This window comes from Lygodium microphyllum, chromosome 25 (genome assembly GCF_053477565.2).
Source record: "Lygodium microphyllum isolate KBCC chromosome 25, Lygodium_microphyllum_v1.1.10, whole genome shotgun sequence".
NCBI classification, from domain to species: Eukaryota; Viridiplantae; Streptophyta; class Polypodiopsida; order Schizaeales; family Lygodiaceae; genus Lygodium; species Lygodium microphyllum.
Genome location: NC_141159.1, coordinates 85940287 through 85952801, shown reverse-complemented (window position 1 = coordinate 85952801; position 12515 = coordinate 85940287). Strand labels below are relative to the sequence as shown.

The following is a 12515-nucleotide window of genomic DNA, read 5'->3' as shown; positions in this document are numbered from 1 at the left end:
CTCAGTCAGACAGGGTTGTCCTTTGAGTCCTCTCTTCTTTGCCCTGGCGACTCACCCGGTCCTTTCAATGTTATCCTCCATGGCAGATTCTGCTCAGCTGGCAGGGTTGTCTCTTCCTTTGGGCCAGCACTTCATTAGCCAATCTTTGGCTGATGACACCTTTATGATTTTGCAGGCGGACAGGGACAACATTCGCAAGGCATTAGATGTTTGGACGCTTTTTGGTCAGGCCTCTGGGCTTCGCATCAATGCCTTTAAGTCAGCCATTCTCAGTTGCACGGAGCTTGATTTACAGTCATTAGGCTGGCAAGGCCAGGTGGTTTCCCGTGGCTCTATTGTCAGGCATCTTGGATACCCATTGGGGGTGGATGTACGGCCAAAGGACCTGCTGGAGTGGATTTCACAAAAACTGGCGGCGAAGTTTATGTATTGGAAGTCGCAAGCGTGGCCCTTCCATGTCCGCCTCAAAGTGGCTCAGACAATTATGCTCCCAATGCTAACGTATTTCCTGCCATTGTTGCCATGGACGCCTACTACTTTGAAGGCTCTCACTCATCCCATCTGTTTCATGCTATGGAAGAAGGATTCACTGCAGGCAGGCATTTCGTGGATTTCATGGTCACATACATGTACCCCTAAGCGCATGGGTGGTGGAGCTATTTTGGATGCAGAAACTCATATGCTAGCTCTCCGTTGGTCCCTTTTTCGTGCCATGTGTGTGGATCATCACCCGTCGACCATCATAGCCCGTTATTTTCTTGAGGACAGCGGGCTCCGCCATGGTAACACCCGGCTTCGGGCCTCCTGGTGGCATGTGCTTAATGTTGACTCCCGTTTTTCCAGTCCCTCTTCCTCTTTGTTACTGCACTTGGTCGGCTCTTGGAAAGTGGTGCTCCAAAAGGCCCGTTGGCATCCGGTAGGAGACCGCTTGCAGACTAACTCCTTTCAGCTGGAATTGTTGGGAGTATCGAGACTACTTTCATGGGAAGATAAAAATCAGCTCAGACTGAGATTTAACCGCATGGCCCGTTTAGGTGTGACGTCGGTTGCGGATGCTACCCTTGCCACTCGCAATGTCCTCGTATCGTTTCGGACTGCTAGGCGACTTTTCAAGATCCCGCGTGGATACCGTGATTTATGGGGAAAGTTTTCGTCGGAGCTTCAGGGTAGGCAATCCTTTGCTGCCCTGGCTGTGGATCGCCCTTGGCAGGACTGGGACCTTGCAGGCCGGTTGAGTCTGGAAAAGGCCTCTACTAATCAGGTGCATCATCTTCTCATTCAGGATCACCAATGGCTGGGTGAGAAAGCTAATGCTGTTTGGGGACTGCGGAAATCGCTGTCATGGTGGCAGACAACGCTGATGGAGGGCTGGCTGAATAAGGCACCTTTCAAATGCAAGGTCTTTATTTGGCGGGTAATGATTGGTGGTCTTCCTCTTGCCTCGGCCCTTGCCAAGCGTCGCATCTCGAATGGCAATTGTTTCTTCTGTACCACAACGGCGGAATCGGCCGGACATCGTTTTCTTTCTTGCCTGCTCGCCAAGAATATCTGGTCACTCTTGTCGCACATTTGGCGCACTGTGGTGGGGTCCTCACTCACTCCTTTCGACTGGGTTTTTGTGCGCCCGAAGTATCCCACACCGCCACAGTTGCATATGAAGATCTTATTTCACTTTTTCAGATACTGGGGATGCTGGCACATTTGGACCACGCGCAATGCTTTTCTCTTTGATTCGGCCTCTAATGTACCGCGCCATATTGCCAGGCTTAAAGGGCTCTTGCATTGGCAGCTAGATCTTATCCGACACTCTGACTTGCTCCCTCGGGAGGATTTGCATCCTTGGCATATGGCAATTGCCTCTGGGTCGTTGCCATGATTGGTGTAACTTTTTGAGTGCATTACTACGGGGATTTCCCACACGTTGGCCTACGGCCCTCGTGTCTCTTGTAATCAGAAAGAGAGCGAAAGAGAGAGAGAGAACTTCTTCACCTGATGGCTTAGTGTCATCAAGTATCTTGTAATCAAGTAATCTTGTATTTTTTTCGTAATTAATACAATTACCTTTTACGAAAAAAAAGAGAGAGAGAGAGAGAGAGAGAGAGAAATGTGGCCTATCAAGCAAAATCCAAAGTACATCCATATCTAATGTCATCTCATCAAATAAGGTGAAGATAACATTAAAATAAGTAAGTGGGCTATAAAACAATGCTAAGAATAGCTTTATGATGGGACTATACTAGAGTAGAATCGCATCTAGTATTGTCCCATATGTAGAAAGACAAAAAAACCCAAATTTGATAGAACTAAGTACAAAAAAATGTGGTGGAGATTGTAGGCTGTAGAGTTGATCTCAACGTCTGCACATGATCTCAACTATGATGCGATCCCTAATTGCTCCACTGATATGCTTGGTGGTGAGACTTCAGCTCGTGATAATGGTTTTGATTCAATTGCAGTGTGGCCTCCTCGAATGTGGTTCTAGTAGACAGGGTTGTCATGCCGGATGATGTGAAATGGCTCTATCCAATGTGACTCCATGGTGTGGAATGGGAAGTGTTTGGTGGGGTGGCTGTTGTCTCTGCAAGGCCAGTTGTGTTAGTTGTGTTGGATCTGTGAAAAAACTTGTCATTGCTCTCTATGTGGGTCCCTTTGGGTGAGTTGGCCTCCGATCTTGCGTTAGTGTTGTGCAATGCCTCTGGAGCTCTAGGAGGAAGAGGCGTGGGCATCTTTGGTCCTCGTACTCCACGACACAACGAAGAGGTTCAAAACCATCACAGAAGAGGCAATGGTATTTTTGAGCTAAAACACGCTTTTCAGCTGATTAACATTCTTAAACAGCCCCAAAACACACTTAATTAATGAAAATTTCCCAAAGAGAAGCGGTCCGAGAGAGTTTTAGTGGTCCCAAAAACCCTAATTCTTTGGGCCACTCTTTAACATCTATAAATAGACAGGCTGTCCCCATTCAGATTCATTCTCGTCTATGCAGGTTTCACACCCTTGAGTGCAGATTTGAGCCATTAGTCCACACACGTGGCTGTCGAGCCCCAAATCTCGGATTACACTCCACATCCGCTTCACACACACTAGGGGTTGGATCTTCCATCTCTACTCCTAGCACCTTCTCCTTCTCTACCCCATTCTCTACCTCTTTGCACCATGGTACTTTGTTAGGGGAAATGCCACCCTTTAACATAGTGCCTCTCACCTTTCTGCAAATGAGCACACCCATAGCACCTAGGACTTGACTTTGAGCTTCAAGAGTTCTCTATTAAGGGAGGGAATGATCTTAAAGTCAAGCTAGCTGAATATAGGTGGTTACTCACCGAGTTTGCCACTATTGGCTCTCCAAAGTCAGACAACGATCAGGTTACGTTCTTTGAATAAGTTGCTAAAAAAATACTTCAATTTCATTCAACACATCATCTCACAGCCTCGATTGTCAACCTTCTACGAGTTTGAGTGCCAGTTCTTGCGTTACATAAGGTTGCATGATCAAGTCCACAAGAATCCTCATCACAGTCTTATTTAGAGCAGAGGGGGTTGGTTGCCTCTTCTTCGGAAGGGAAAACCAACAGTGGTAAGAACTCGCAAGATGCGAAGGCAAGCCAATCAAAGGGTGACTCTTCTTCCTCAAATGGAACCAAAGAACCTAGACCTATCTGATAGCAACTCCCTAAGAAAAACCGGTTTTGCATACACTGCCAGAGAGCAGGCCATGTGGATGAGGAGTGTCGCTCCAAGGCCCAAGGTCTTCTACCTAAAAAGCCTCAGCAGGCCGCTACAACTGCACAATCGAGTGGGGCTACGCCTTCCACTCCTGCTTCATCTGCTCCTTTAGCACCTGTTGTTGCTACTGGACATGTGGCTCAAGTATAGCCTCAGTAGATAGTCTCTTTCACTACCCCTGAGGGACTAGTTGATTGGTGTGCAAGTTTCGATCCCGTTGCATTTCATGCATCCATCTCACCTTTCTCTCCATCTCGTCAGGCGCTCCATTGGCAGAGCCTTGCTACTGGATGTACGCAATGGTAGACACCTTCTTAGACTAGCATGTCTCTAGGTCCTTTAGGATACCCTAGGTCAGTATAGCATCCATTTTTCGCACTCTTAGAGTTAGGCCCATAGGATTCATTATCCTTAGCTTTTACATTCTTAAGTCTTCCGTTGCATTTACTCACACACATACACATTCATTGCATTGTCTTTTTAGTTAGATTTTCTCTCTGTTATGTTTTGCTTTGGAGCATCTCACCATTGACCTCTGTGTTTGCAGATTTTTATCTCTTTTGCAAAGTTTTGTCTTTTAGTGTAGGGCAGCTAAGGTCCTATATGGGCTAGAGATGTAGGGATGTGTACTGTTCCTTTCATGGTTTCATCATCATAGGAATGCTTGGTCTTCTTCTAGCATGGCGGTTTCCCTTTCGAGGCGGATCATGCAACATCTCTCTCGATGCTATCATGGCGGTGACTTCTATCTTGCCCTTCCAATGGGGTGTTTCATCCACTTCATCTTCATCATCTCCCTCCATTCCTTATGGTTCTCGGCACCACACAAAGACCGACATCAGGCTCCTCTTCCTTCTTCGGGATATACATCCAGGTTGAAAGGGAGTTTCTACCCTTCTTGGTATTCTATAAGCTTTAGCACTTTGTCTTCCACATTGTCTTCTTCCCCCCTGTTGTACCTTTCCCCTTTGCATTACATGATTTCATTATCTTTGTACAAGGGTGCTTGGGCAAGTGAACAATTTTCCCACGAGGGACACTGTCCAAGTAGCACCTGCTGCATGAGCATTCTTCATCATGTAGCATACTTTGCATCTCATTGTGTAGAGCACCACTTGAGCAGATCCTAAGCTGTTTCCACCGGCGGTTGTTGACACCACATCACCATACTCCCTTGTCATATTTCTCCCCGTCATCGATACCCTTGAGTGGATGGGTAAGCTTGTACTATTTTGTGATGTATTGGATGTACCCTCCCTACTCTCGTCTTCTAGGTCACTATTACTCAATTGGCCGCATCCCATAAAATTTAACTCACTTTAAAAAAAAAAAGTTCAATGTGGTTCCATCCGCCTTTGTAGGGCTTGGTAGGACACTTGGAAACCGATGTGCACCCTTTGTCCAATGCCTTGTCCTCTTTGGGGTGACTACTTGGACTCCCTTGGTAAGATAACCATCATCTCTGTAGTCTTGGTAGGCAGCCACTATGCACCCTTTGTTTGATGCCTTGGCTGCTTTGGGGTGGGAGGCGTTGGGGTAAATAAAAATCAAAGTGGTTGGCCTAACCTTTCGGCTCAGTTTTGGGCCTGAGAGGGGGTGTTGAGCTAAAACATGCTTTTTAGTTGATTAGCATTCTTAAACAGCTCCAAAACACAATTAATGAAAAATTCCCAAAGGGAAGCGGTCCGAGAGAGTTTCAGTGGTCCCCCAAAAACCCTATTTTTTTGGGGCACCCTTCAACATCTATAAATAGATAGGTTGCCCGCATTCAGATTCATTCCGGTCTGTGTAGGTTTCACATCCTTGAGTGCAGATTTGAGCCATCAGTCCACACACACATGGTTGTCTAGACCTAGAGACTGCTGCCGCACCTTCTACTACCGCGCTTGCTCCTCCAGTGTGTAGGCGAGAGCTCGCAGTCCATCTCCATCATCAGGGGACAGCTTTCCTTCATCAGGCGACAGCTCCTCCATACCAGGTGACAACTACTAGCCCTCTTCGTCATCTATCGAGCTTGCGTTTGGTGCTCTAGGTTCTCCTGACACCTACGTTTGCTGCATCCTCTCCATCCTACACTCCGATTGGTGGTCATAGACTTGGGATCCATCTTCGTTGGACGTCACTCTCTGACACATTGCTCTGCCCTTGAGTATCTGTACACTCTTACATTCATTTGCAATATTCATTCACTTCAGAGTTGTGTTATTCTCTCCCTTCTTCTGATTGTGTTTGAGTTTTGAGATTTTGTGTTTAGGGTTTGAGTTTTGAGTTTTGCATTTAGGATTTGAGTTTTGCTTTTTGTGTTTGTGTGTGTCTCTTTGTATTTCTGTCGTGGTCGTACACTCTATGTTTCCTCAATGCAAACCTTAGGAGTTTTCTTCACAGTATTGTCCTTGTATGTCATAGTATATTCTATATTTTCATATGTAATGCTCCTTTGTCTCAGACTCTCGGCCACAGAGTTGGTAAGTTCTATCTTTTGTTGGAATATTTGTCCATCTAGCTGTCTCCATTTGTAGCCTATGAGAGGAGGTACGAATCTATCCGATAGCAGCCCATATGTTGTGGGAGAGATGGTTGTCCATGTATGCTAGCCGAATAGTGAATCCATCATCAAAGAGACACAACAAGTGACTTTGATAGAACTCCATTCTTGATCCTAAAGGGAGTGGTGGGTGGATCCATGTCCTTGTTGTCTTAATCCTCAAGATATCAGCTTTGATCATTTGGTTTAGCTGTGATCGGCTGAGAGAAAGTGTAGGGCTGTCAAGGCTATAGTCAAAAGATGGAAGGTGGTCAATATCCAAACCATGTAGGCTTATCTAGATAGTCATATGTGAAAACCAACAATTCTTCTTGCCCTTTGCTGCTAGTTGTCTAGATGAAGTTAGTGCCAATTTGGAAATCTATGACGTGGGAGATCCCATAGTCTCTGTCAAAAGGTCATTGGCCTAAAGAGTGCCTCCGTGACTATAGGTGCTACCCACCCCCAACTTTGCCCTAAGAATGGGACTGGGGTGGAGGGCTTACTCCTTAATCATACGTGCTATCATCATTATCAGTGGCCTTTCCATGCTATCGTAGCCATCATAATAATCTCAGTGTTTCTGGCCTAATCAGTGAGTGAACTAAGACGCCCGTGGTACAAGCTATGACCCCATATTTCTACTCCATATAGTAGTGTAGGTGTGTCTACGGTCTTAAACAACCATAGTTTGGTATGAGGCTCTGGAACTCTATGTGAGCACATCAACTCTCGAGTGCCCTTGGTGTTGCATAGACTCGTGCCAAACATGCGTGTGATGCCCCTCTCAATGTAAATCGTGGGCCAGATAAGGTGACTCCCAGATAAACATATTCCCTCGTATTCTCCATTGTCTTCTCCAAATGTGAACTTGCATCTAAGTGGCACTGTAATCTCTTTGGTGAATCTGAAATAAGAACAATGTCATTTGTCTACAATAATGTTGGTATCAACACCCTTGCTAGGTTGGCTCCGGCTCCTCTTCAGTCAATGTAATCAGACACTTCATGTATATATAAACCAAACCGTGTGGGTGAAAGCAAGCATCCTTGTTTCACTCTCATGATACTGTCAATCCTCTTTGATAGTCCCCCTAGGTTCCCATACATGACGTGTCACTATCTCATATAATGTGTAGATACCCCATTGTATGTGTTTTGGTACTCCAATATCTTGCAATCTCTGTATGATGTGTCTGTGAGGTATTGTATTAGAAACTTTGCACAAATCTACAAAGCAGCAATAGATTCTCTTTCAACCCTTCTCGATAATAGCTCTGAGTGTGAGAATATGGTCAAGTGTGATATATCTGCGTTTGAGCCTGTCCTTGTGCTCTCTTGCCTTGCATCTCAGCTCACTTACCGAGTTCATGTTTGATATAGATCCATTTATCTCGGCTAAAGTATGGTCGATCGTGATAGTATGTAGTTGTTTGGGATCAAAAGGATTACTACTCTTAAGAGTGGAATTATAGTATTGTCTAACTAGCTCGTAGGGAAGCCCTCACATACTGCTCTATTGAAAATATGTGCAAGTATGGCTGCTAGTATGTCAAGCATGTGAAAAAATGCTTTGCCACTAGTTCTTGTCAGACTCCTGAATATTTTCGAGCTTTGCATGCATCCCCTGTGTGGGAGAATATGCTGAAGTTGCAAACTGCAGATGGTCAGGGACCCCCAATCTATTGTATGTATATATCGGGACTACTTTGGGAATCTCTTGGGTTCGTGGTAGGCATGTTCTCCTCAAGTGGCTGCCTCCTCAAAGAGTCTCTTCGTATGTTTGAATACACAAACTTGAGGATTAAGGGTTGATCCTTGGTTAAGTCCTTGCCAACTTGGCATGCACTCTCGAACAACAATAAGGGCATTAGATACTCCTATTTTCCATAGTGACATGGAATGGCCATTTTCTAGCTTCCGTCCGAATTTTAGCCTATCCTCCAACCATCCCAATCCCGTTCCCTTGTTAGAGCCCCCTCTGATGGTGACATGGAATGGCCCAGTCCCCGTCTCCGTTCCCATTCCCATTCCCAAAATCCATCCCATGTCACTAAGCTATTTTCCCATATAGACTTTTGGCATTGTCTTATGGGTGGTCTCTTTCCCTCCATCCCACTACACGAACATGCAAAGCTCTAATTTTCCTACTCTTCTCTAGTGTGGCATTACAAACTTGTCTTTACTTGATGGTGCCTTCTTCACCACTTCAATCCATTCAGAATACAAGGTTCACTTTGTGTGTCCAGAGCTACAACAAAAACAGCCTGAGGCATCTTTAATCTTTATACTCCACCTTGTGGAGAGGTCAAAACCTGTCTTGAAAAAGGCAATGCAATCTCCCTTCATAATCTATGGTGCATTTGCAAATAAAGTGCTCCTCCAACAACCTCTCGGTGGCATAATTGTCAAATGCATGCATCCTTAGATATGCATATACCATCCTGTCTCAATTTGAGCTTTTGTGATGATGTCCATATCTGTCTAATAGCATGAGGTACCCCATCCATCCATGTGTGCTTGTTAGACAATGAATCCATCCGGTGACATGTGCAAGAAGTGGTGCTGATACTGTGATATCTTCTTGCCAAGGGGATTTGGAGGGTGCACCTATGTATGTTAGGAGAGAAGCCATAGCCAAGGCTAGCAAGCTAGCCAGTTGTTAGAAATTTCTTAGTGCTTGCTCCAAGCCTAGCTTGCTAGTCACTGCCACATTTGCTACCCTAAGACACTATCTATGAGTTGCAGTGGCCACAACAGATTAGGCATTCACACTTTGCAGAGCATTGTGCCCACCATCCTGCCACAGTTTCTAACATCCCAACCTTTGATAAATCCAAGCCATCATTGTTTGCGAATTGAAGATGAGTACCTCCTCTCAACAGACTTGTTGTCTTGGGTCACCTCATGTTAGGTTTCTTTGCCTTGAGGAGGGTACAACATTTCTAGTGATTTCTATTGGTCAGATTTGGATCCTACAAGTTAGCAAGAGGATCATTGTAAGATCGTTGTATACATGCTAGTAGCCTATGCTTGCAATCCTTATGATTGTAGGAATAAGTATTTTTAGTTACTATCATTTTCATTGTTGTTCTTGAGTCAAGACAGCACAGCAAATGGATAACTTGACTCCGCTCTTCTGTACAAGTGCGATTTAAGTATGAGCAAGCATTCATTTGTAACCCATGTGTCCCAAATCATGACTCCATCTCTGCCTACCAACAATGTCTCTCTCCACTGTTTGCTGTCTGGAGGAAGTCAGTGCCAATTGTGGATATCTATGCCTAGGGAGCTTCCATGTCCTCTGTAAGCAACTTATTGACTGAAATGAGGCCTCTATAACCATAGGTGATGCTTCGATCTCTCCTCTAAGAATCTCATGGGATACTGATGGTTTGCTTTGTATTGTATGAGCTGTCATCATCAGTAATGGCCTCTCAATACTCTTCCAGGTCTTTTGCGAAGAATTAGACCCCATATCACAATATCATATATTAGGGCTGGGGGTAACCAATGTATCAAACCACCGCAAATTAGTCTGGGTTTTCTGGAACTGAAAATATGTGGGCTTCCTGTTGAGTGCTCTCTGAAACCGGCAGCTCCTGCATCTTGCAGTGAAAATATAGATCCAGTGAACATGACCCCCAAATATAGATACCTCTAGCATACTCAACCATATCCCTTCCAAGAGTAAACTGGTGCCCAATCCCATCACCTTGGTCTCCCCAAGGTTCATTGTCAATCCTTTGTGTGTAAAAGTTCTGGTTAGAATGCTAGCCAATCTGTTGAATCAGGAACGAGGCTTTAATTTGCTTTAGAACTGTCAGAGGATATCCTCAAATGTAGGAAGCCTGAGAGGATATTTGGAATAGTTCTTGAGGTACAGATTTATTCTGAATAGCACAATATGCTTCTACAAAAAACTGGATATGTTGTTAAATAGCTATATATCATGACGTGTGGTTCTGCAGTTCCCAAAAACAACCTAGGCCGTCTACATACTTGTCCTCATTGTAGTAATGTTTTAGTATCTCTTGTTTTGCATGTGCCTGTCTCATTTCTTATTTTTGCTTATTGCAGTGTGAACAGGGAGTGCCTTGTGCGAGTTTCAACACACTAGACCCAAGGGTAGGCAATGATGCAAATAACCCTTGTTTAGGCTTCAGCCATCCACCCTATACTGAGCCGAATTTCGGCAAGAGTGCCTATTTTTGGTGAGTATTTTATGAGCTGCTCAGTTGTAATCTGCAATTTTTGTCAACTTGGGTACTCACCAATGTGATTTTCACAGGTATCATCATACAGAAGCAGATACAGTTGACAAACTGTCTCCTGATCAATTGCAACGGTGTGCTGCTGCACTTGCAGTGTGGGCCTTTTCAATAGCAAATTTGAATTCATTACTTCCTCGCTGATTCATTATCAATAATGTACTGAGATAAAGCTACAGGTGCTACTTCATAGCAAATTTGCATTCATTACTTCATGATTCCTTAGCAGTAGTATATTATGATGAAGCCATGTTTGACCGAACTGTCCGGATGTCCTTTCAGTGTCCATGATTGAATTCAGGCTAATCGTAGAGATGATTAATGGAGGGTCTGTATTCTTTTACAAAGTTTTTCAAATGCTGTGTTCTGCAAATATGCTATCATTATAATATAATGTGAGCATATCCCTTGGCCTTTAGTTCCAATAGTGCTCCTTACACTGTAATGTGAAGATACCCTTTGCCTTGGACTCTTAACAGTGCTCATTCTAATGCACCATTGATTAGCCATGCGCTGTTCACATATACTTGTGCACGTTTGGTTTTTTCCATTGAAATAATTCTGTTAGTTACCAAAATATTTATACTAAGAACTGCAGACAAGAAATATATTTCTGTAAGTACTTGTAATATGCATTTAATGTCTGCCTAGAAATATTCTGCAAACAAGGAATATATTTCTGTTAATTACTTGTATTATACATTTTATGTCTGCCTTTTTGCATCCATAAATGCAGCTGTTATTTACCAGAATATTCCATTAAGAACTGCAAACAAGGACTATAATTCTGTTAATTACTTGTACTAATCATTTTATAGCTTCCGTTTGCATCTTTAAATGGAACCTCAAATTTTGGCGCATAAAGTGAACATGTCCCCCTATCTCTCCTGGAGGTGTGAACAAATACGCCGAAAAGAATAAAGATGGGACTACCCAAGAACAACACCATAAAAAAATTGTTTGCAACCCCAAATAAGCCATCCAATTAAACTTGACTTTCTGCAAATCTTTGTCCGGCCAATCCAACAACTTAGAGGAAGCTAGTACTTCTCCTTGTAGGGAATTTACGTCACGAATATCAGGGGAGGCACCAAACTGAAAAACGTAAGATCTCCTGTCAAGATGCAATCAAATGAGAAAGAAGAAAAGAGTGGGAGACCTTAATAGGCCTCAAGGGATCAAGCACATTCCAGTAAGGAGCATGAATAATCGTGTTTTCATAAGAGATGCATGTCTTTTCAATAAAAAAATTAGTAATCTCTAACCAAGGATGACTCTGTACACATAGAGCTTGCAAAAGGGCCAACCTCAAGGTTGTCATATGCAAATTAACATTCAACAAAGCTGCACCCTCCATCCGTTTAGGTGTAGTCATGTATTGCCACAAAATCCACACACACACACACACACACATTCTCTCTCTCTCTCTCTCTCTCTCTCTCTCCTAAGAAAGATCACATATCTTTTCTTCTCTATCAGAAGTGATAAAATAAATAGACAAACAACAATGTTGCAGGCTTTTGATAGAGAAGAAAAGATGGGTTGATGGTATTTCCTATTAAGATAAAGAGAAATGAGCTTTGTATTAAATAGATAAACAAACAACAGTACTACAGTACAATAAGCACATAGATAATGCAATAGTGCCAAGGTCTTCTCTCTCACTTAGGCTTGCGCACATATGCACACACATACACATAGACACACATACTCTCTCTCTCTTACCTTGCAAAAGATAATAGTAGGTAATGAGAGACACTGTGTCACCTTGCAAAAGATAATAGAGGTAAGGATTCTCCCTTTTTTTTTTGACATGTTGATAGTAGCATTTTGAACATTGATGTTTACACTATGTAGAGATTTTTGTGGTCTTCAATTTTGTCTGTGTGCACACATGCACTAATTTTTCCCCTTTACATATTTCTTGGTTTACAAGTAATGTCTTGGCCATGCTAGTTTTGTATAGTATGTTGGGGTAGAAAAGGCTAATTG

The 12515-nt window shown here is 43.5% G+C and overlaps 1 protein-coding gene across 2 annotated transcripts in view; it reads left to right on the top strand.

Moving 5' to 3' along the window:
- The window catches only part of LOC148014452 (uncharacterized), a 111701-nt gene extending 100639 nt beyond the window's left edge, over positions 1 to 11062 (top strand). The window contains exons 11-12 of one of the 2 annotated variants that reach the window (XM_087667142.1): positions 10333 to 10466; positions 10544 to 11062. In XM_087667142.1, coding sequence (XP_087523268.1) covers positions 10333 to 10466; positions 10544 to 10667 — 258 coding nt within the window. In that variant the 3' untranslated portion in view covers positions 10668 to 11062. The remainder of the gene's footprint in view (positions 1 to 10332; positions 10467 to 10543) is intronic. The other variant, XM_087667141.1, reaches the window with a different exon arrangement.
- Positions 11063 to 12515: the final 1453 nt, after the last annotated feature.